Raw genomic sequence first — 25,147 nt, 5'->3', positions numbered from 1 at the left:
CCATTTTTACTTAAACACAATGTTGTACGTGTGGAACAGGAAATTATTTTTCGCATGAGTATCCAACACTCCCTTTCTCAAGTTATTTGTGTGTTTTCCCTTCCAATATTTCTCATTTTGTTGCTGCACTGACTGAAATAAGATGCTGCTTGTTAAAGTTAGATACATATGTGCTGTTCCTTAAAAGTGTAAGGATTAGCAAAACAACCCCAGTCTTTTATTATTTTATTGGCTTGTTTTGGTATTTGTCCCTGTTTTTCCATGCTATTTCGGCTTTATTACTTTGTTCCCGTGCTGAGACACCCACCCTTTGTTATAACACCATATTTTAAAGCGATAGATATGCCCCCCCCTCTCTCTGTTTAAAGTGTATTAGTCCCAGGTCTATCACTTTCATCAAAGCTGTGCTCTGAAATAGTCAGAAAACTATGATCACAAGCCATAACATTGTTGATTTTACTATTTTCTTTTTTTAATAATGGACAAGTTCCTTGTAAGGAGTATTCCATCCACAAGTGCAAGTCTTGAAAGTGACGAGCCCAAAAAAAAAAAAAAAAATTAGTGTGCAGAGAGTATAGTGATAATTGTCTTTTGGTTTTTTCTGGTGTGGTTATAAAACAAGTCCCCCCCCCCCAGTGTCTCGTGTGTGGAGAAAAACTGAGCAATGCTGCTATGGTTCCCAGTAAACTGAAAAGACATTTCTCAACAAAACATTCTTCTCTGGCATGAAAAGATGTCAATTATTTTCGATGGTTGTTGCAACAAAACAAAAAACAGGCAAAGTTCAGGACTTTATTGGTACGTGTTTTGGAAAAAGTACAGGAAGCAAGTTATAAAGTAGTCAAACTTATCGCAAAGGCCAAAAAGCCACACACACAATAGCTGAAACTTTGTTAATGCCAGCTTGTAGAGAGATGGTAAAAATAGTCGTGGGCCCAGAAGCTGCTAATAAAATTTCAAAAATTCCACTCTCAGCTGACATAATTAGTTGCCGAGTAAGTGATTTGTTCAGTGACATTGAAGACATTATGAAGGAGAAAATCAACAGGAGTCAGAAGTACTCACTTCAGATCAACGAGTCCACAGATGTTAGCGTCATGCTCAACTTCTTGCCAACATTTGATTCATTGATGGAGATATAACTGCAACAAATTTCTTTTTGCAAAGTACTACCCGAGCAAGCACTGGTGAAGTCCTTTGTGTTACCAATGAATATATGTTCCAAAATGAATTAAATTAGAAGGATTGTGTTAGTGTTTGCACAGATGCAGACGTTTCCACAACAGGTTGACTTTGTGGCTAAAATGCGAGAAGTGAATCCTGTCATATGATGTGACCATTGTCTTATTCACTGTGAAGCTATTGTTGCCAAGTCTTTGCCATCTGCTCTGAAAGTTGTGCTGGAAGAAGTAGTAAAAGTCGTAAACTTCATCAAATCGCGGCTTTTTTCCATTTTGGGTACTTCTGTATGTTCTGCCACATACAGAAGTATGGTGTTTACCGCGTGGCAAAGTGTTACTGCACCTTTTTGAACTTAAGGAGGAAGTACAGACGTTTTTAACAGTTGAGAGCATGAGTATGCAGAATTATTTGCAGATGATGAATGGATGACTAATTTGGCATATCTTTCCGATATTTTTGTTCACTTGAATGAGCTGAACTGAAAAATGCAAGGCAAGAACGAAAATCTTTTTACGAGTACAGATAAGATTCAAGGCTGTCAGAATAAGCTGGATTTGTGGATACAACGCATTGCAAATGGGTTATTTGAGATGTCCCGAACCATGGCTTCTTGCTGCTGGTAATAAAGTGGTGATGGACTTCATTAAAGAACATTTGGATAACTTGAGGCAGAAGTTCAAGGATTATTTTGGAGAGAGCATTGAAGATTTTGATTGGGTTCGTGATCCATTTGTTGCAGATGCAAAATCTCTTCCGATGAATGTACAAGAAGAACTAACAGATCTAAAGGCAGACAGAACATTGCAATTAAAACATTGTGAAGCACAGTTGGACACATTTTGGTTGTCAATAAGGAAAGAATATTCGGCTAACTCCAAGATGGCAATTAACATTGCAATTAAAACATTGTGAAGCACAGTTGGACACATTTTGGTTGTCAATAAGGAAAGAATATTCAGCTAGCTCCGAGATGGCAATTAATATGTTATTACCATTTTCAACTACAAATTTGTGTGAACTGGATTTTTCGACCTTGAGTGAAATTAAAACATCACAGAGGGAGAGGCTCAGACCCACTGATGAAGAAGTGAAGCTTGAATTGTCAATGATCCCGCCAAGCATTAGCCATCTGTTTTCAGCAAAGCAGGCACAAGTATCACACTGAAGATATACATAGTTATATAGAAAAAAAAAAATTCTATTTAATACTAATAGAATTTTTTTTTTTTTTTTTTTTTGGCTTTGCTTTTGTACAGTGATTTAGGGTTCATAAAATGTTACTATATGCATGAGCCAATTTCTGTTGGAACAATAATAATTGATTCTATTGTGACTTATGGCATATTTATATTAACATTGCAGTAAACTATGCTTTTTGGGGATTAACATTTTGATGTATGGTGTGTCATGGAAAACTTAAGGTGTGCCGCAAAGAGAGAAAGGTTGGGGAACACTGTTCTAGATCATTCAGTGAAAGTGATAACACTTGGTACTTGAAATAAAGACTGATAAATTATATCAAACAGAAGGTGAACAACTCACTGTTTGTAAGGATGCTGATGGTCTAATGGCAGCAATGAACATGAGGAATGTTCTCGAAGAATGGCGACTATTTATAGACACTTCTAAGTGTTACCCTTAAGGCTCTGTTATTACATAACGGAAATGTGCTGCCTTCAATACCCGTTTTGTGGATGGCATACCTGTGTATGCCATCCACAAAAAAGAAACAAATGCAAACAGGGAGAACATCCTCTCAGGTGTACACTATCAGAAGTAAAAGTGGCAGATATGTGGTGATTTAAAGGTAATCGTCATTTTATTAGAACTACAAAAGGGTTACACTAAGTATTGTTGCTTTCTCTGCAAATCGGATAATCACCGAGGATATGCACTATGAGAAGAGGAGTTGGCCTCAACAAAAATCATTAACACCTGGAATGAAGAACACAGCATTTGAACCTCTACCAGATCCAAATAAAGTTTTGCTTACATCACTCCACATCAAACTAGGCTCGTGAAAAATTTCGTGAAGGCTTTGGAAGTGAACAGTCCTGCATTCACATACTTGCAAGAGAAATTACCAAGGCTTGGTACAGAGAAGATTAAGGCAGGCATTTTCATTGGTCCACATATAAGGCAACTTTTCAAAAATGAACAGTTTGAATGTGTTCTATAGTGATAGCAAGAAATCAGTGTGGCAAGCCATTCAATATTTTTCGACTGGATTTCTAGGAAGTGTTAAAGACAGCCACTACAGGCAGCCTGTGGGATATCTAATTACTTCTTACGAATGACTGAACAACACCAAAAAATAATTCGATACTATTTCAACAGATGGGATTCCTCTCATGGACAGATTTCACACTCAATTCCCCTACCAAACCTCAACTGCCGGAGTTTATCAATTACAGTGTCTAGAATGTGGAGTAGCACCAAACCAACCAAGTCTGACACACAATTGGTACGACTACACTTATTGGCCGGGACTAAGCTATTCCAGGAACAACACCACTAGAATTAGCACTACTAGTAGGAGCATATGATGCAAGAAAGTAAGCTTATGCAGCATCAGCAAAAAAAAAAAAAAAAAAAAAAAAAACCTTCCTATTTCACCACTTCATTCATTCCAAATGCCTCTCCAGCTCAGCCTTAAATTTATTTAGGCTATCAACTTCCGCAACAAGAGATGGAAGTCTGTTCCAACAATCAACTACCCGCTGGCTAAGTGCATATTTCAGCACATCTATTCTATAACTGTCTTTAGTCAATTTGAATCTATGCCCCCTAAGGTTCTTAATCTGAGCAAGAGTAAGAATTCCATCAGCATTTAGCTTGCTCAACCCATTCAAGGTCTTATACACCTCAATCAGATCACGTCGCAGGTGCCTAGTCTCCAGACACTGTAATTTACAAAACCTAGGCCTTTCTTCGTAAGCGCAACCCTTTGTTCCATTCACTAATCTTGTTGCTCTTCTCTGTACTCGTTCCAACAGTTCTACATCCTTCTTAAAATGAGGCCTCCAGACCTATATATATTACTCAAGGTGTGGCCTGATCATTGCCTTGTACGATGGGATAATCACCTCCCCTGTCCCTGCTAGCAAAATTCCTATATATCATTGGCAAGACTCCATGGCCTGCCCTGGCACCCCATTTGCACTGCTCATCGAACTTCATATCTGACTGCACAATTACCCCCCCCAGGTCTTTTTCATTTTCCACTTTTCGGAGTGTACTACCATACAGTTGGTACGTTTCTCTTGGGTTACTGCTACCCATATGCAGTTCTTTGCATTTGTCAGTGTTAAACTTCAGTCGCCACTTCTCAGCCCATTTGCCCAACTTATCTAGATCCATTCATCAATATCATTGATGAATACATAAAACAACAATGGGACCCAGTACCGAACCCTGCAAAACTCCACTAATAACATTCGTCCACGAAGAGCAGTGTCCATTGATTACCACTCTCTGTCGTCTCCCACCCAACCATCCCTTTATCCATTGTAGCAACTTACCCTTAATGCCATACCACTCCAATTTGTACACCAGTTCTTCCATGTGCAACAGCATAAAAAGCTTTCCTGAAATTCAACATATGATATCAAATATACTTTATTATGGTGTCCTTGTTCTTCAAAAATCAGGAAATTTAGATAGTTCTCAATGATTAAATCATTATGAAGAGAAGGTATTCTGATAATGCCAAGCTATACAGCACATTACAGACAAGAACAAGGCTCATGATCTCAGAGCAGTTGTCTAGTTTTTTTTCAAAATAATGTACAAACACCATGCTTGTTAAACATACAACATGCAAATCAAGTAACCGTGACCAAATCATGCAAGAATGCTATATCCCTATAACCAGGGGTGCACCAAGGGTTTTTGCTATCTGGGTGCAAATAATAATTTGCTGCCCTTTAGGCCTTTTACATAACTGTTTTCTCGTCAGTCACTGAAAAGTTAATGAAGAAGAGTTCAATTCATATGTACATATCTTATTCAGAAGGCTAAACCCACAAGGCATAATATGTTATGGGTTGAAATTAACTATATAATATTCGTGTAAATACACCATAGCTTACCCATAAGTTTAACTACATGTAGTAGCATAAAGGCATCGTTTGATTTCATCTGATATTGAGGCTACCTTCACAACGAGATTATTATTATTATTGCTAGCCATATAGTGCAAGGAAGCCTAAGGCTTATGCTGCACCAGCTAAAAAAATTTCCGAGTTATCCTGTGAGAGAGAGAGAAGTAGAAGAGAATCACAAAAAACAAGAAGAATAATGATAGCCAGCTCAGGACCCAGAGTGTGCCAAGCCCATACTCACCAGATGTGAGTTCCTGGGGTTAATCCCATTCATGGACAAATTCAATGGAAAAGTTCAGTGAAACACAAGCAGTTGCTCTTGACATCTCAAAGGCTTTCGATCATGTTACGCATAAAGGTCTTCTAAACAAGCTTCCATCTTATGGTCTGCTAACTGTTTTTTGTAATTAGTTATTCAGTTTTCTCTCTGATCACTCACTGAGGGTGATGCTAGATGGCTCTCTGTCTTCTAACTTCTCCACTAATGCCGGTGTTCCCCAAGGTTCAGTTCTTTCCCCCACTCTTTTCCTCTTGTATATTAATGACCTTCCATTGACTGGAAATCCTATCCATAATTTTGCTGATGATAGCACATTGCATTCCACTTTCCATTTTGAGAAACCTTTCCCTGCTCAATCAGCAACTTCTCGAATATCTGCTACCAATTCTTTAAATGCCGATTTCCAGGTAATTCTCCAGTGGGGCAAGACAACTTAGTTGATTTCAATCCTTCTAAAACTCAGTCTTGTCTTATATCTTGCAAAAAGTATTCTTCTGCTCTTATGCTTATCATTGGTGACACTCCGGTTTCTAGGCAAGATGATATCTCTCTCTTTTTACCCTGACTTCTAATCTCTCTGGGCAATCTTTCAAAAAGGATTCTTCTGCTCCTATGCTTATCTTTGGTGACACTTCCATTTCTAGGAAATGGTGATATATCTCTTTTGGGGATTACCCTGACTTCTAATCTTTCTTGGCATAAGCACATTACAAATATTGCTTCCTCTGCATCTAAAAAACTTGGTTTTCTCTTTCCCTCTCGGCGTTACTTTTTTCCAAACAGCTATTCACTCTGTACAAATCGCAAATCCATCCTACCATGGAATATTGTTTCCACATCTGGGGCTGTGCCCCCAAAACCTCTCTCAGGTTTCTAGATTCCATTCAGAAGAGGACAGTTAGGTTAATTAATGACTCCTCTCTAACAGAGTCTCTCCGCTCACTGTCTCATAGATGTACTGTTTCTGCTGCATGCCTTTTCTACAGATACTTCCATGGACGCTGTTCTTCTGAATTGGCTTCTATAATTCCCGCTCTCTCTTTCAAAGCAGTCCGAACGTGTGCTGCCCCCAGCCAACATCCATTTACCGTCCAACTTCAAACACACAGAACCAACTTTTCATCTTCCTCATTTATTCATTCAACTGCCGTTTTCTGGAACAAACTCCCTTCATATGTCTTTTCTGAAAATTAGAGTCTACAGAAGTTCAAGTCTAATGTTAACAAATATCTTCTTTCGTCTTCTCAACCTCCAACCCAAGCAGTACTAAGTACTATAGGTTCTAATACCTCTCCTGTTTGGGGTTTTCATAAAAAAAAATAATAAATAAATAAATAAATAACAAAATATATTCCAATTTTGATGCCAGTCTCTAAATCTTCCAAAGCTTCACACATGATACCTTCGGTATAAATATTAAAAAGGAGAGGTGACAAAATACAGCCCTGCTGACATTGTTACTTATTGTGAAAAAATTTGTGTTTCCCATGTTCGTTCTCACAGTTCCTTGTACAGTAACTTAATCAGCTGAATTATGTGGATTGGGAAACCCATAATAGTCATCATTTCCCATAGTTTCTCATGTGAACACAATCAAATGCTTTTGCATAATCTATAAAACACAAAATGACTGGAACAATGAATTCTTTGCATTTTTCAATAGACTTGAGACTTGAGATCTGATCTCTGGTTCCTCTACCACTTCTGAAACCTGCTTGCTCTTCTGGTTTTTTTTCTTCATGTTTTCTTGAGATTCTGTTTAATATGATTTTAAGAAGAATCTTGCTAGCGTGAGAAATTAGGCTAATAGTCCTGTAATTTGTGCAAATTTTCAGATCTCTTTTTTTTTTTTTTTTTGGTAAGGGGATGAAAATTGATTTCTTCCAATCTGATGGCCACTCCCATTTCCCAAATTTTTGCAATCATTTTATGAAAAAATGATTTATGACAAAATCAATTCCAGGTGACTTGCCTCACGTTAGTTCTCTGATGGCTTTTTTGACTGCTTCCTTCAGTGGAACTGATTCGTGATCACACTCTTGAAAAGGAGGTGGCAAATCATTAGTTCCAGCAGGTGCTCGGAAGAGCTGTTCACAGTATTCTTTCCTCCTTCCTTTAATTGTGTTCTCCTCTGTTAAAATTTTTCCTTTGGAGTCCTTAATTACATTAAGTTTTGGTCAGAACTTTTGTTTTAAGGACTTAATTACATCATACATCTTTTTTTAGTGTTGTTTCATTTGTTGTGGTATTCGATTTCTTTACACTTTCGATTGATATAATCCTGTTTGTCCTGGCTTAAGCAGCGCTTGTTGACTTTGCTTAGTTCCTGATACTCTGTTTCCTTGTACACCCTGGGCTTTTGCAGTTCTTCTCTGTTCAATAAGTTTAAAAGTGACTTTCTGTAATCCTATTTGCTGAATCCTTAATAATGCTTTTTGTATTTTCCCACATTTCCTCAGGCAGCATATCGTCATCTAGTTCTAATAGAGCTTGAAAACGATTGCCTGTTTCAAGCATATAATCGTTTGGAATATTTTCTACATCCAATCGTCAGGGGAAAACCTTATTCGTGATATTTTTAAGCTTCAGCTCGAGAATGATGTGGAGTAGCTGATGATTACTGCCAGGTATTGCACTACTTCAAATAAACAACGCTTCTCTAATAGAGGAGACTACTGTTATTTATTCTCAGTGGGCACCACCACCCAGATGCCAAAAAACCAATATCATTGTTAAAACCCATAGTTTTATTATGAAATTGTTCGCAACAAAGGCAGAATACAGAAATTTTTGACTTTGAATATAATAACCAGCTTCTAAGAATTTTTTCCCCATTACTTAATTGTTTATAATAATATTTTGTAGAAAATGACCTATTCTTATCATCTAAAGGAAAGTTATGTTGAACTTGTTCTAGATCGAGTTGTACTAAAAACATTCTAATACTGTTTAGATAACTCTGGATCGTGCATACCATTTTCGAAACATTTACTGGTCAAATCTGGAGTATCACCAGTTGAGGTCCCTTTTGTACATTCAAATTTTGATGAAATTTCTTCAATACGCAGTTGATTTTCCAAAAAAGCAATCTTCTACGGAATTTTGAGTGATGTTTTGTTCCTCACTGATTTTGTCATCATAGAAAGTATCTAACTGTGATTGCAATGATTCTCCAGTTTTTTTACTTCAATTTCGCGACAAAAAATCGTGAAATTGAAGTAGTAACTTTTTTTATGCTCTCCTCTTTTTCTAATTTTCTTTTTCGGTAGGCTGCGCCAGAAAGTTTATTTTTTCTGTCAGCCATCTAAAAAGAATGATTCAACAAATTATTTCAATAAATAATATTTAACAAAAAAAAAAAAAAAAGTAATTATAAATCGTCAAAAATTAATTTCTATCCAAAATTATTAAAAATTTAATTTTAGTTTTCCACCTCATTACTTAAGTGACTTAAAATAATAATTTACAATTATTACACTTATTATTAATTTTTAAAAAAATCTTTTATAATTTTTTGAGATTTGTAATATAAGAATTATATAATTTAATGGCCTTTAGCATTAAATTAGCCCTGGCACCCCTAAATATTCAGCGTCCGGGTGCAATGCATCCTTTGCACCCCAGTCGGCACACCCCAGCCTGTGATTAATATTGTGTTTGTACAAGGGCCATTAACACTGCTTTGACAAAAAGAGACTGTTCAACCAGTCTGAAAACTATAGTTCTGAAATAAAACCCTACTTATACACAGTGAAGTGTCTCTTTCTTTCATTATAATAGCCTATCAGCCTTCAAGATTACTCATGTAAATTTGTTTCATGGCCAGATTGGTCAGTTGGTTGGTTTTGAGTTTTATTGACACATCAGCAGCTAAAGCTATAATGTGCCAAAACAAGGTTATATAAACGATAACAATTAGTTCAATATGTCAAAATGTACCACAATAAAATATATGTAAAAAGGCATAAAAGATAAATTTAAAAAAGAATAAAAAGGCCTAATGATTTTAGATAAGTAAAAATAGCTGACACATGGTCATTGTCAGATGAAATCTCACTGAGTATATAAGGTTCAGATAAATAAGTAAAAGCAGTAAAAAATAAAACATTCATGTCTATAACAAGGACACTCGGATAAAATATGTCATAGGGTTAAAAAGGTGCCACACTCCTCACACAAAGGAAAATCATATGCCCTCAGCAGGAGTGAATGCATGAGATGGCTGTGCCCTATGTGGAGGCAGGCAAGAACAACTTCCTCTCTGAAGTTCCCTGAAGTTCCTGTGCAGACTATACTGCCAGTGTTTGCCAGGCTTTATCTGATATAGCTTTTTCATGACCTGCCCATGCTGAGATTGTTGCCACTGGGCGAGTAATCTGTTTTTTTTATTAATTGTCTATATAGGGATCTAACGGGCTATGGTTATTCTGGGGTTGCAGTGACCTGGCTGCAGCATCAGCCACTTTGTTACCTTGATCCTTTCGTGGCCAGATTGTTCTATATATACAAGGGCTGTTCAATAAAGAATGATCATAAATAATTGTTTTTTCATAATATACCTTTATTAATCATCCATATTTTGATGGTTCTTTTTTCAAAGTAATCCCCATTTGAGGAAAGACTTCCTCCATTTCTGCTATTCTTCAAAAATATGGCAGAAGCCATTTTTTGACATGCATTTTGACATGAACTACTTGTGCAGTTGTTTATGATGAAGGTGATTCCTGCAAAGTGTGCAGTACAGTTCAGTACTGCACTAGTCATAAGGCCTGCAATAGTCATATGGCATGCCACAACATGCTGGTAATCCATTCCTTGAATGTCCAAAAAAGAGAACCATAAACCATAACTTCAGAAGCCCAACTTTTGCTTTTTTCAGTGTTGGCAATGATGCAGACTTCCAAACAGAGCTTTGTTGCTTACTCTCTGCATTGAAATCATGAAGCCGTGTCTCATCTGCCATTATTACCATGTGCAGAACCATCTTTAGTAATCATCTATTTCAGCTCCTGACAAACCTCCATGCAAACTTGATGTTGCTCAGGTGTGAGTAGTCTTGGAATCCAGCATGCACAAAGATGTGTTATATGCAAACAGTCATGGAGAATACCGTGCATGCTTCCTACTGATATTCTCAACATCTCTGCCAGTTGCCTTACTGTTATACAATGGTCTTTTCTTACCATTACAAAAGCTGTGTTTATGGTTTCTGTGGTGACAGCAGTGGTGGGAGCTCCAGGGCTATCAATTTTTGTTATTGTTATTTTTTGGTTTTTAGGAGCATTAGCAACTAAGGCCATATTGCTCCAGGAATATGCGGTGGTCATTCCCTGACCTTTCCGCATCCTCCGTATTTGGTGGCGACGGGTTCGAATCCCGGTCTAATAAAGAAGCGTGTGCTACGCATTGCTGCTCCTTCCCACCTGGCTACGGAGGGGCCGTCAATTTTTGTGATTGAATCATGTATATCTTTAAACATTCTAAACAATCTGTGACCTGTGCTACACTGAAGTGAAGGTTCACCATAAGCCTCTTTTAACATTTCATACACTTCAGTTGTGTTTTCTTGAGATGGACACAAAATTGAGAGCAGCATATTTAGTCAGGTTTGCGTCCATTGTTATGTAAGTGAAACTAAACAGGCATAAGCTTGATGTGCCACCGTAGCCTAGTGGTCAGGCACGCGGGTGCATAAGTACACGTGCCTTGAGTGACCGGGGTTCAAGCCGGTGACTACTGAATACAGTGCTGTTTGTTGAATTCTATCTATCTTGTGAACTCCTCTGACAGTTTGGTCGTCCCGGAGTATAAACAGAAAATTTATTTATTTACTAAGGCCACATCATGCACATGAATCAACTGTGCAGTTGCTATGTGATGCAGCTTGATTTGTTCTTAAAATTCCAGAGCTCAGCTAGAAATAGCAAGCAGTTCGGTTGTTCATGAAAAATTATCATTCTTTATTGAACAGCTTTCGTATCATCCTAATAAATCTCTCCATACAGAACACACAATGAGTATACATAAAGTGAACTAAAAATTTAAATAATAGCGGCGTTTGCTACTGCAATCTCAGGCACATTTGACTGAGTGCATGTGTATATGCAGAAATGCAAAGGGAACTCAAGTTGTAAATATGTACTTTTATTATTCTACACCAGAGGTCCACATTTAAAACAATATGGACAAACCACTATACTATCCAATAAGAAACATTTTATTTTTCTTTGAGGTTACATGTACTGAAGGACACACACACACACTAATTTATATATATTCATAGGTTATGCTAAATTTTAATTTATTTTAACACAGATTTTGTTAAATCTGTTTATTTGCATTTGTTCTGGATGACGGGGCATGAAATTTATAAAATATTTTAAAGGGAGCACAAGGAATAAGTTTGGGAATCTCCATTCTACACCATTTATTCACTCTGCACTATAATATATTTCACTGTCAATACTTCGTTCTGCTCAGCAAAAATAATGTAAAATCCTAGTAATCATTCTCACATATATGGTGTACATGCATAAATCACATGAAGTAGCAGTAAGTAATTAAATAATTTTATTTAATCTTAAAGCAAACTGGAGTTTATTTGAGCTTCCCCAACAAACGACACTGTTTTTTAAAGTAAAATTAAGACAAAAATGCAGTTTCCATAAAATTAAAGAGCACTTACCTCTGCACATTGCACTTTGGCAATGTATCCATTATTTTGAAGTTCTAACCAATTAGCTTCGTACAGTTTAGGCCCTATCAGAAAGTTCAGATCTTGGATTTTATCATCTTCACGAACCAATGTAGCTGTAAGTCCCAGTTTGCAGTGTGCTTGCACTATAGTTAAAACTCGTCGAAACATTTTAGCTGGAATAGTGTGTACTTCTAATAACAGAAAGAAATATTTTCGATATAGTGTTTTTACTTTCAGTGTTCTTAAGAACAATATTTTATTAATAATATTCAACTCACTAATAAACACAAGAATATTTAATCCCAAACTTTTTTAAATAAAATTTTATCAAGATATTTTGAATTCATTACAAAAAAAAAAAAAGAGAGAGAGAGAGAGAGAGAGAGAGAGAGAGAGAGAGAGAGAGAGAGAGAGAGAGAGAGAGAGAGAGATAAGAAGAATCTTATCTCCTCCCTTTCACTCCCCCCATTTGCAGTGTACAGATACAGAATTGAGTGTATAGATATTCAAGTAAAGTTTAATTTTTGAGAATTTCAGAAACATTGGGATCTAAAGAACAGGATATAAATATTTGATATGAAAGCACTTCACCACATGAAGTTTAGAAACTAACAGAGTATAGAAATAATATATCTGATGTTTTCTCCTCTGCTTCTTCAAGTTATTATAATCTTGCCATTAAACTGACAGAAAATATTTTCTGCAATGCTTATCAAACCAAAGGTAAGGAAGACTTTGCACCTATGATCGGAACTCACTACTCAACAAAATGTTGAATGAATCCATTGCCATATTAGCAGAATTGTTCCAAACAGAGTTTCACTGAGGGAGCAACTAAGAAAGTGCAAATCTCTAATATGAGCTTCTCTTCTTTTTTTTTTCTATTATTTTTAAGATCCAAACATGAAATGTATTAGAACCAACATTACTTAGTACTATGCATGGGTTGAAGGCTGACAAGAAAAAGATACTAGTTCACATCAGACTTCAATTTCTGTAGATTGCAATTCTTGGGAAATTAGATGCAAAGGAAGGCTGTTCCACTAAACAGAAGTAGAACGGATAGACGAGGAATAGGAAAAGAGGGTTCTGTGAGTTTGGAGTTAGACAGTGAAAGGATGCAGACTGGTTGTGGCACAGGACCAAAGTAGTAGTAGTAGTAGCAGCAGCAGCAGTGGCATGTGATGCAAGAAAGCAAGTGTATGAGCTTATGCAGCATCAGCCAAAAAAAAAAAAAAAAAAAATCACACTATTCCCTTCAAATGCCTGTCCAGTTCCTCCTTAAATTTATTCAACCTACCAACTTCCACAACGACAGATGGAATTTTGTTCCAGCAATTAACCACCCGCTGGCTAAAGGCAAAATTCTGCACATCTATTCTACATCTGTCTTTTCTTAATTTGAATTTATGACCCCTTAGGTTCGTAATCTGAACAAGTGGAAGGATCCCATCAGAATTCAGCGTGCTCAACCCATTCAAGGCTTTATGCACCTCAATCAGATCACCGCACAGGTGCCTAGTCTCCAGCCACTGCAATTTGCAGAACTTAAGCCTCTCTTGGTAAGAGGATCCCTTCATTCCCCTCACCAATCTTGTTGCCCTTCTCTGTACACGCTCAAGTAAATCTACATCCTTCCTAAAATGAGGCCTCCAGACCTGTATGCAGTACTCAAGGTGTGGCCTGACCACTGCCTTATACAAAGGGATAATCACTTTCTTTTCCCTGCTAACAATATTCCTGTATACAGTAATACCCCGAAGTTACGCGATAGGTGGGTCCGACGAAAATCGCGTAAGTCGAATTCGCGTAAGTCGGGGTAAAACTTTGCATATAAATACATATAAATTTTGCTTAATTGGGACCAAGGACTAACAAAAACACTAGTTTAGAAGAAAAATATTAATAAAATTGCAGTTCTTTATACATATGAATACAAAATATATATTAAAAAAATAAATGACTTACTTAAAAAAGTTATTTCGATGTCGATGGCTTCATAAAATCTAACAAATTCGTCTGACGACACAGCGCCTTCTTTTTTTCACGCAGAATTTCTTCGTAGCAAGCTAATAATTTTTTTATTCCTTGCTTTGTAACTGTAACGCGTTCTTCGTTGGAGTCTATGTTTTCTAAAATTTTTAAGACCTTTTCAATTGAGCTGAGACCTTTTGTCAAGTTTGCAATTGTCATGTGCTTTTCTGGTGGAACTGGGTGTGAAGTGTCGGATTCAGTTACGTTTTGCTCACGCATCTCTATGAGCTCATTCATTGTCAGCTCCTGACTATGTGAATCCAACAGCTCGTTGACATCATCACCATCGACTTCCAAATCTAATTGCCTGGCAAGATTAACAACTTCTTCTATCACATGAGCGACATGATCAGTTTCTGGCGTTGTTTTCGTCTCGTTTTTGAAAAAAAATGGACAAAGTTTCTTCCAGCCACCATTCAATGTTTTTTTGTGAATTTCATTCCAAGATTCTCCAATGATTCTTACGGCATATAAAACATTGAATTGTTTCCAAAAGTCTTTAACAGACATATCACTATTTTGTCTCATAGCTTCATTCAGACGTGCAAACGAACGCCTCGTGTAGTAGGCCTTGAATGTTTTGATGACTCCCTGGTCCATCGGTTGAAGCAAGCTGGTTGTGTTTGGAGGCAAAAACACAACTTTCACACGTGGGTCAAAATTAATTAGGGTGGCAGGAGGGTGACCGGGTGCATTGTCAATAAGAAGCATCACTTTAAATGGAATCTGTTTAGATTTGCAATAACGTTCGACTTCTGGTATGAAGTGATGACCAAACCAGTCCTCAAAAACGGAAGCTGTCACCCAAGCTTTATGATTTGACTTCCAAATCACTGGTAAACTAATTTTAGATATGTTTTTTAAAACTCTTGGGTTTTCGGAGCGATAAATTAAGAGAGGTTTTAACTTGCAGTCACCAGCTGCATTCCCGCCAAGCATCACTGTCAATCGGTCTTTGGAAACCTTAAAGCCTGGAAAGCTTTTTTCTTCACGCGCGATAAAAGTTCTTTTAGGCATCTTCTTCCAGAACAGGCCAGTCTCATTCACGTTAAATACGGTTTCACTGCTATAGCCACCTTCTTCTATCATAGCCTTGAGTGTCTCAGGAAAAGAAGACGCAGCTACTTTATCGGCACTTGCTGCCTCTCCACTCTCCGTGATACTGTGCCAGTTACAGCGAGTTTTAAATCGGTTGAACCAACCGTTACTAGCTACAAAGTTTTCATCTTTGTCCGCCTCCTCAGCTTCTTCTTTCAACCTCTCAAAAATCAGCTTAGCTTGATAGCACACAGTGTTCTGATCGACTGGACAATTCTTCACTTTTACTTGATTATCCCACCATAATTTCAGCATTCCTTCCATCTCAGCAATAATACCATGACGTTTACGAATTATGCTTGAGTTCAAGGATTGAGCATTTTTCACCGCTTCGAGAATTCTTTCTTTATCTTTTATGATTGTTCTTACTGTGGATTCCGGTAGCTCAAACTTCTTTGCCAATTCACAAATTTTCATTCTGCTATCAAAATCCTTGATAATGTTAAGTTTACATTCCAAAGATATCGTTTTCCTTTTCCTACTAGGTGCAGGAGAATCAGATTTACTTCGTTTGAACGACATAGTTTTTTAAGGGTTTAGAAAACTTTCGTCGATCGTAGAATCGTTAATTGTGCACGTAGAGTTCGCACAAAACACGTCCAATGCGTATCACAGCAAGTGAAACACTGAGGGTCGTTTTTCATATGCCATCAATACAGTCAGTCCTCGTATAGAACGATAGTGTTAATTGTGTTCCTATAAACCCTCGTGCAATAAACAACAGGCCCTATGGGAAAAATCGGGTTAGGTGCCGACCACCCAAGATTGAACACACATTTTATTGCTTTTCTTTTTCTCTCTGAGTGTGCAGTGTCGTTACCAGGACGCTTCCTTTTCACACCTTTACTCGTTTTTAGGGAATAAAGCACAATTACAAAACGAGGAGGCACCCTTGATACGCATAAACAAAGCTGCGCGCATGTAGCAACTGAATAAGCAACACCATAAAGGCAGAGATACACTATTAACACCTCACATTTCTAGGGGGTTACTACCATAAAACAATAAAAATCCAGTTGTGTTTCTGCTAGTGGAATCTGTTATAAACTGGTAGTAAACTCGATCTAATTGCATACCGATAGCTGGAATTGTGTTGGTTTTTACGTTATTATGGTGAAATGTGTTTCCCCTTCACTGATATAAAAAACATAAAAGCAGCAAAGTTGAATTTTGTTCATCTTTGGCTCTCACTCTCCGCCGTCCCACCGTATATCGATAACATATGAAAACGACCTTGAAGATAGTGGGCGGCAGCGTTGCCAAACGAAAAAATCAAGAACCGCGTAACTCCGAGTTCGCGTAAGTCGGGGTATTACTGTATCATTGACAAAATTCCATGACCTGCTCTTGCAGCCTGTCTGAACTGCTCAGAAAACTTTGTATCTGACTGCATAATTATTCCCAGGTCTTTTTCATTTTCTACCACCCTAAGTGTAGTACCACACAGTTGGTATGTTCCTCTGGGGTTACTTCTACCCATATGTAGTACAGCAACTCCCCGACATACGTAAAGGTTGCGTTCCGTGGAACGCTACATAAGTTGGGGAATTTTCCCCATGCTTGTGCAGCATTCGCAACTGTGCTCGCTGAACTGATTGAATCAAAAAAGAAATGTTCGGCGAACATATAAAGAGATTTACAGTGAAACTTTCCTTTAACGGACAGCCATGGGGAACGAAAATGTGTCCGTTAGAGAGAAGTGTCCGCTAACAAGAAATTGTTTGTTATTTGGTTTTTAGGAGCATTAGCAACTAAGGCCATATTGCTCCGGGATATGCGGTGGTCATTCCCTGAATGACCTTTCCGCATCCTCCGTATTTGGTGGTGACGGGCTCGAACCCCGGTCTAATCAAGAAGCGTGTGCTACGCACTGCTGCTCCTTCCCACCTGGCTACGGAGGTGCCTGCTAACAAGAAGTCTGAGGGAGAAAAAAAAAAAAGAAAGAAAAATCGTTAAACGTTTAATGTAAAATTAAATTAAAATATATACAGATTTTGAACAATATTTTTGTAAATAATATACAATTACATACACAAGAGATAAAGAAAAATCTTTAAACGTTTAATGTAAAATTAAATTAAATTATATACAGATTTTGCACAATATTTTTGTAAATAAGATACATACAATTGTGCTATGCATATTATGACTTTATCTTATGAAAAATACATACAGTAATCACTTATTTTCTTCTGCACCTTCTTCCGGCTGATAATTTTGTTTTCAACATTTGTTTGGAGTGAAGAAACCATCGAAAGTCCTTCAGTAAGATACTTCAGTGGCGAAAAATATTTTTAAACGATTGATTTGTATGAGCGCTTCTTCTATTTTCATCGGTGGTTCGTCGCTAATATGTTCTTCGACATAATGACCTCCTTCCATTTCTTCATCCTCATGAGGAACTTCTTGAAAAATATCGATGATAATGTCGTTGATATCTATAGCACCATCTTCTGTAGTGAGGTTCTAGTCTATATCTTTGTAGCCAGGGTCACTTGTAGCTGAAGTATCGTACATTATCAATAGATAAAGTTCTTGTTCTTCTTGGTGCTCCACATTGTTGTTCACAACTTCAATTTTTGCATTTGAGAAGCCAGACTTTACAAAACAGTTCACGACAGTTTGTTTTCTAATTGCGTTTACTGAAGAGGAAATCCATTGAATCGCATCTAGGATGCTGATTTTCTTTGCAAGGTCACTCGCACATGTTTCATCGTTCATGTTTGCAATGAGATGTCTTAAAACACGTTTTCTGTAGTGAAGTTTAAATTTTTTTATTATCCCTTGATCCAAGGGCTGATACTCTGCAGATGTGTTTGGTGGCAGAAAAACGATTTGAATGTTGGACAATTCAATGTGCGGGTGAGATGCAGCATTATCCATGAAAAGAATAATTTTTCTGTTTTGACGAATCATGTTTTGGTTAAAGTGACTTATCGATTTGCTCATGACATCTCGTGTCATCCACACTTTTTTATTAGACTTCCAATCAACATTCAACTTTATGCCCTTGAAACAACGAGGATTTTGTGGTTTTCCTATAACAAGAGGTTGTTCAAAGTCTCCCAGCATATTTGTACACAATAGTACAGTCAAGCGTTCCTTAGAAATTTTTCCGCCCTGGCACTTTTCGTTTTTTAGACTCATTGTTTTTTCAGGAAGAACTTTAAAAAACAACCCTGTTTCGTCACAGTTGTAAATATCCTTAGCTTCAAAATCACGACATAAATCTTCCAATTTGACGGTCCACTCTGTTACAACCCCAGTATCAACAGATCCACCTTCACCACTTATGGTTTTCAAAGAAATTTTATGTCGAGTTTTGAACTTGTCTAGCCATCCCACAGAAGCTTTGAACTCATTTACTCCCATAGATTTCGCAACCTCCAAAGCCTTTTCCCTAATAATAGGCCAATTAATGGGAATTTTTTTAGCACATTCGCGACAAAACCACTCATATGTAACATTGTCAGTTTGAAGTCCAACAGTTTTCGGGAATGATTTTTGAACCTGATCATTTCCGTGTTGCCAAAATTGTTTGAGCAGTTAATTTTTTTTCTTTAGGATGTCGCTTACCTGCGTCTTCCCGATTTTGTATTTTGCAGCGAGAGTGCAAACACTATTTTTTTGCCGATCATACGCATTAATGAGTTCGACTTTAAACATTCTTTTAAAGTTAAATGTTTACGAGAAGACATTGTGCACTTCACACGACACTGAACAAAACTGAAAACTGAAACTGAAAAGACAAAAGGCCAACCATATTCCCCCCCCCCTGCACACACCAAATTCATCAGAAGTTTTACAAGTGCCTTAAAATCCTTGAAAAAGGGTTTAGAACCGCGACGTAAACCTTGATAAAATTCAGAGAATCGGAAATAGAAAATAAACACACGATTGAGGCAATACGTGGAAGAAAAGTTCCTAGAAAAAGGGCCGTAAGCTCGCCCGCTGTCCGTTATGGGGAGATCAAATTAAGTGCTAATCTAAACGAAATAGTGCAGATTGCCTGTCCGCGTCCGTTATAGAGAATGTCCACTAGACAGAAGCTGAAAACACGTTAAAACCAATAGAGGTGAGTTGGGAAATTTGAAAATGTCCGTTGTAGAGAGATGTCCGTTAATGAGAGGTGTCCGTTAGGAGAAGTTTCACTGTATTTATTGAATTCTTTATCTCATGCGCAGGAAAAATTACAAAATTGTGCAATTAAAAAAAATTTCTAAATTATAAAATTACAAAAAAAGAGAGGAGACAGGCATAACTTCAGCAAGTTTTACCTGTCAAGCATCGTTTCCAGAATCGACGTCTTCAGCTGATAAGTACACCACTGCGGAAGTTGAGGGCTGTGGAGAACCACATTATTAACAGCTGTTCCATCTTCGATATAGCACCTGAACGCTGTTTTGTGATCACTGGTGATCTTAAGTGCATTGATCCTTTGACATGTTCTTTTATATGCACACTGTCCTTTAAAATAGTATTCACTGTTGAAGCAGCGAGACCTAATTCCCTTGCAATAGACGACAAACTTTGTACTGCTTCGTACTTCTTAGGCGCCTCCGTAGCCAGGTGGGAAGGAGCAGCAGTGCGTAGCACACGCTTCTTGATTTAGACCAGGGTTCGAGCCCGTCACCACCAAATACGGAGGATGCGGAAAGGTCAGGGAATGACCACCGCATATCCCCGGAGCAATATGGCCTTAGTTGCTAATGCTCCTAAAAACCAAATAACAAACAAACAAACGTACTTCTTAATCATTTTCATCTTTGTTTCTAAATCAATTTTGTTTCATTTCCTGGCACTGCCAGCACTTGCACTTTCCGTTGCTCACTTTCCCTTCATTATTGTCATACGTAATTAGGAATGAAGGGAAGTTCCTGAAAATTTGTTTTTTATATGATTGAAGATTTCAGTGAAGGGGAACACATTTCACCATAATACCGTAAAATCCCACACCACTGCACTTATCGGTATTATCGCAAATGCAATAAGATCGAGTTTACTACCCATTTATAATTAGATGCACTAACAGAAAAGCCCAATAAACCGGAAAGTGCAAATTGTTTTTGTTTAAGCGTCGTGACCTCCAGAAATGTGCTTTATAAAAATATCACAAAGGCGTTCAAAATTGATTCTTATAACGGAACATATGATAAAAATGAAAGTGTAGTGTAATTTCCATTATAAAAATGAGCTTTTAGAGAGATAAATACCTTAGTAATATAGTGAAATTTTCAACTTCCAAGGACTTGGAAAGAATTACAAAAAAAATAAAAAAACAATATGTTACTGGGTTTACATTACGACACCTTCATTTATTCCTATGGAATACAAAATACGTTTGCATAGTGTCAAAAACTTACGTAAAGTTGAATTTCAGTAAGTCGAGTATTACGTAAGTCGGGGAGTTCCTCTACTTTGCATTTGTCAATGTTAAACTTCAGTTGCCATCTCTCAGCCCATCTGCCCAAATTTTCTTGATCCTGTTGCAGTAGCACACTGCCATTAACCGTCATTAACAACCCCGCCAACCTTTGTATCATCTGCAAACTTCGACACTAAGCCTGATATACCTTCATCAATATCAATGACAAATATATACAAAACAACAGTGGGCCCAACACCAAAACCCGTGGAACTCCACTAATAACATTAGTTCACGAAGAGCAGCATCCCCTGATTACTACAATCTGTCTTCTCCCACTCAACCACCCTTTTATTCATTGTACCAACTTACCCTTAATTAGAGGTGCATTGCTAAAAAAAAAAGAAATAGTACTGGAACGCTCATCGTAATAAAAAACAGTACCGGAATGCTCGTTCTCCAGAAGACTATATGATAACGGCACATTAACTGTACAGTAACCGAATCAGACTTCAGACTCACTGTTCGTATAAAAACCAGTTCTAGTGTTCAGCTCATAGCAAATAAAAATGCAGCGTTCACACGCATCACAGTATATCTCATTCCCGGGATCTCTTTATTCAACACATTGCACTTTAGTAAAAAACGTTCAAGTTTCATTGCAAAATTTATATTTTTGTTTTTAAATAAATTTTTAAAGAAATCTATTAATTTTAAAGATTACTATTAATATATATTTTTAGTAGCAATCAGTAAAATAGATATTTCATCCCTCCCCTTTGATGATGCCATTGTTTCATAATATTAGGTGTATAAATTTAATGATTTTCTATTATGACATTTAGAAATAAATACTGGAACTTTGTTCTGGTCCGAATAAACCACTGTCCTTAATATCATTCTGCCCAAATTTGTACAGTAGTCTTCCATGCACAACAGTGTCAAAAGCTTTCCTGAAATCCAAGTATATGATATCAAAATTATTTTTTGCATCCAGTTCCTTTGTAACCACATCATAGTAACCAATCAAATTTGTCAGACAAGACTTTCCCTAATCCATGCTGTGTCTGAATTATCGCTGCAGTCTTTTCTAGATGATCCTGCAATGTATCTTTAACCAGTGACTCCATTATCTTACTGGAACAGAAGTTAAACTAACTGGTCTGTAATTACTCGTGTCACCCTTCGATAGCCCGTTGTGAATTGGGGATACATTTATGCATCCCCAGTCCGTGGGGACCTCCCCTGAGTCCAAGGATGCTCTCATAATTATGGCTAAGGATTTGCTTAGTTTCTTTGCCACCTCCTTTAATATAACTGGATAGATCCCATCCACCCCAGGTGCCTTTCTTATGTTTAACTTCAACAATTTCTCCTCCACTTTGCTCTCAGTTGTTACAAAATCATTAAGCACCCTGCTACAATTTGATAACCTTCTGGCATTTTCCTTCCTTAACAACTCTTCGTGTGTGAATGTAGATGCAAAATAGTCATTCAGTTTGTGTGCTATCTGAGCAGGACCATCAACAGTCGAACCATCGATATCAAGTGGACCAATCTGATTCATCCCCTTCCTTTTAGAGTTCATATAAGTAAAGAAATCCTTGCTATTTTTCTTAGCATCCTTTGCCCAAGATTTCTCGTAATCTGCCTTTGGTTGCCTAATCTCCTTTGTGACTTGATTACAGACTAGCTTATATCTGCCATAGACTTCTGTCGCCCGATAATTTATATGCATCCCATGCATTTTTCTTCTCTGCCATAAGTCTCATTAGTTCATTTGACAACACTTTAGGTCTAAACCTTGAACAATATTTCTTAATAGGTATGAAATGTCTAGTAGCTTCCACGATTAATTCCTTGAATGGCTGACATTTTGAATAAATTAAAAGGTGAACCGGATTTACCTGTGTGATGAGGAAAGCATATCATTTGTGTTTTTTTTTTTTTTTGTCTGGACTCTCCCTGTCTGTTAGCTCTGGTTATCACATCTACATATCAAAAAAGCCCGTGGCTCACTTGCTCTATATGGCAAATACTATAGGTCTAAACCTTGAACAATATTTCTTAATAGGTATGAAACGTCTAGTAGCTTCCACGATTAATTCCTGACATTTGGATGACAGGAATGGCTGACATTTTGAATAAATTAAAAGGTGAACCGGATTTACCTGTGTGATGAGAGAAGCATATCATTTGTGTTTTTTTTTTTTTTTTTTTGTCTGGACTCTCCCTGTCTGTTAGCTCTGGCTATCACATCTATATATCAAAAAAGCCCGTGGCTCACTTGCTCTATATGGCAAATACTATTCCTATTTCTTTCTACACTCTGCACTCTTTCTTACGCCCATTTTTTAGAAAATGTCTGATTACATCACGTTTCCCACCAGTTGAAATTTAAATTCAGATCTCTATGTGGTATACACCAAGCAAATTTGCTGTTTTCCAGATTTTATAATGTATAGAAAATATTAAATATGTCTCTTCTGAAATTTTACATTGTATTTCTTTGGCATATTACTAAAAGACAGTTAATTCGCTTGAGAAACAATACTTTTACTGTGTGCTTCTATTTTGCACACATTACAACAGCACACCTGATGGCCAATTCATTAATAAAAATAAGCAGAAATTCTCAAAAAAAAAAAAAAAAAAAAAAACCCACCCAACTTTAAATACAGTTTTATTCTTTTTTGAAAAGAAAGAAATGGAGGAAAAAAAACTGAATTTTTTCAAAAAGACAGAAAAAATTTAATTTGACAATTATGTTATGATGCTAAGATAAAGATGGGTCAAAAAACAGTCTCCAAATTTTTGAAAAGGTAAACAGTGGGTAGCTACGTGTATACAGGCGGGCCTCGATTAATGCGATTAATTCGTCTCACGAGCACATCACGCAAAACGGAAACGTGTTAATCGAATATCATAACCAATAGGAAAAATTATAATTGGTCCTTGACCTTCTGGAATGTCCATAAAGAATTTTAAAAATACCTTTTAAATAACTTTTTAACTGTATATAATGTAAAAGATAATGAAAATAATTATGGAATTAAATGTTTATTGCATAAAACAGCGGTTCTTAAACTGTGCACCGCGGAATATTTTAAATTTTCGAGGGAAACACAGCGATACTCGACATTTGTCGGACACCGCGCGAACTACTAGCTCGAGGTAGTTCACAGTTTCAGCATTTCTTATTAAGTTGTTTGGACCTAACTACTAAACGAAACTGTTAGGTATTTCTTTTGGTCTGGGTGCGCCTTGAAATAATTACTGAGACATTAAAGGCGCCGTGAACCGAGAAACTTTGAGAACCTCTGACATAAAATACACAATGAAGAAATTATTGTTGCGGAAATATTTGAACAGTGTTGACTTTCTCTTTTCATCAATCAATTTCCGATAGCCGACAACAATCTTCTCTGGCCCTGGTGAAATAAATATCGCAGAGAACATCAAACCTTTTGTTTGAGGTTCTATGCAATACGAAAGAGTTCATCTAATTCTTTTACCGTTATCTCCTTCACGGTAACATTTTCATCTGGCTCATTTAAAAATTTGAATTTTTAAATGCAAGTCTGCATTGACTTTATTAGCAGGAGAAAAACACGTCTTCTTCCTCCGATAATTGATGGAACACACCGAGGTGGGCAGCAGGCAAACGTTTGTTTATTGACCGTACGACTCGCAATTCAAATCTTTTTCAACTAGCGCATAAAAAAAAAAGATCACGTTAACTGGAAATTTGCATCGTGTAAAGTGAAAAGTGGTATCATTTTTCAAATAGTGTTAACTGAATATCGCGTTAATCGAACTCGCGTTATGTGAGGCCTAGCTGTATTTTCAAAATCAGCAGAATCCCAACTGGGATGGCAGAAGTTCCCCTAGTTTACTTGTGCTCAGACAGCACTTGCTATCTGACTGCACACTGTAACCAGAGACATGCCAATAGCTGCATTAATATTTGTGCTTTAGATAAGCACATTATTGAAATTAGTTGGCCCTCCTTTTCGATTAGTATAATAACAGATTTACTGTAGCTCTTATCCACATCTGACACCTAACAGTAATCCTAAACTTTGGTTCGTTTCACTGGTGTATATATAAGGACAGGTATCCCAATGCACTTCCACACCCTACAAAAATTTATAATTTCCAAATTGTAGTATAAAATTTGAACAGTTTAACAGTATTTAAAGTGATTTCCTCAGTATATTTTAAGTAAAACTACATTTAGTTGGAGTGATATAAATATGTAAATAAGCTATTTTTCTGAACTACAGAAGGTTGTGATATAGGAAAATAGGAAGTAATAAATTAGGAAGTAAGCAAACACTTAACCATAATTATGAAAGTTTCCTTGGACCGGGGATGTGCAAATTTGT

The 25,147-nt window shown here is 37.0% G+C and overlaps 1 protein-coding gene across 6 annotated transcripts in view; it reads right to left on the bottom strand.

Moving 5' to 3' along the window:
* hay (ATP-dependent DNA helicase hay) overlaps positions 1 to 25,147 on the bottom strand; it is a 461,732-nt gene that overhangs the window by 124,164 nt on the left and 312,421 nt on the right. For all 6 annotated transcript variants that reach the window (XM_090382541.1, XM_090382513.1, XM_090382523.1 and 3 more), the window contains one exon: positions 12,251 to 12,453. In XM_090382541.1, the coding sequence (XP_090238667.1) occupies positions 12,251 to 12,453 (203 nt within the window). The remainder of the gene's footprint in view (positions 1 to 12,250; positions 12,454 to 25,147) is intronic.

Source organism: Mastigoproctus giganteus, chromosome 1 (assembly GCF_048544385.1).
Source record: "Mastigoproctus giganteus isolate SK-2022 chromosome 1, ASM4854438v1, whole genome shotgun sequence".
Taxonomy (NCBI): domain Eukaryota; kingdom Metazoa; phylum Arthropoda; class Arachnida; order Uropygi; family Thelyphonidae; genus Mastigoproctus; species Mastigoproctus giganteus.
Note: the sequence above shows the minus strand (reverse complement) of the source record. Positions and strands in the feature narration are given on the sequence as shown.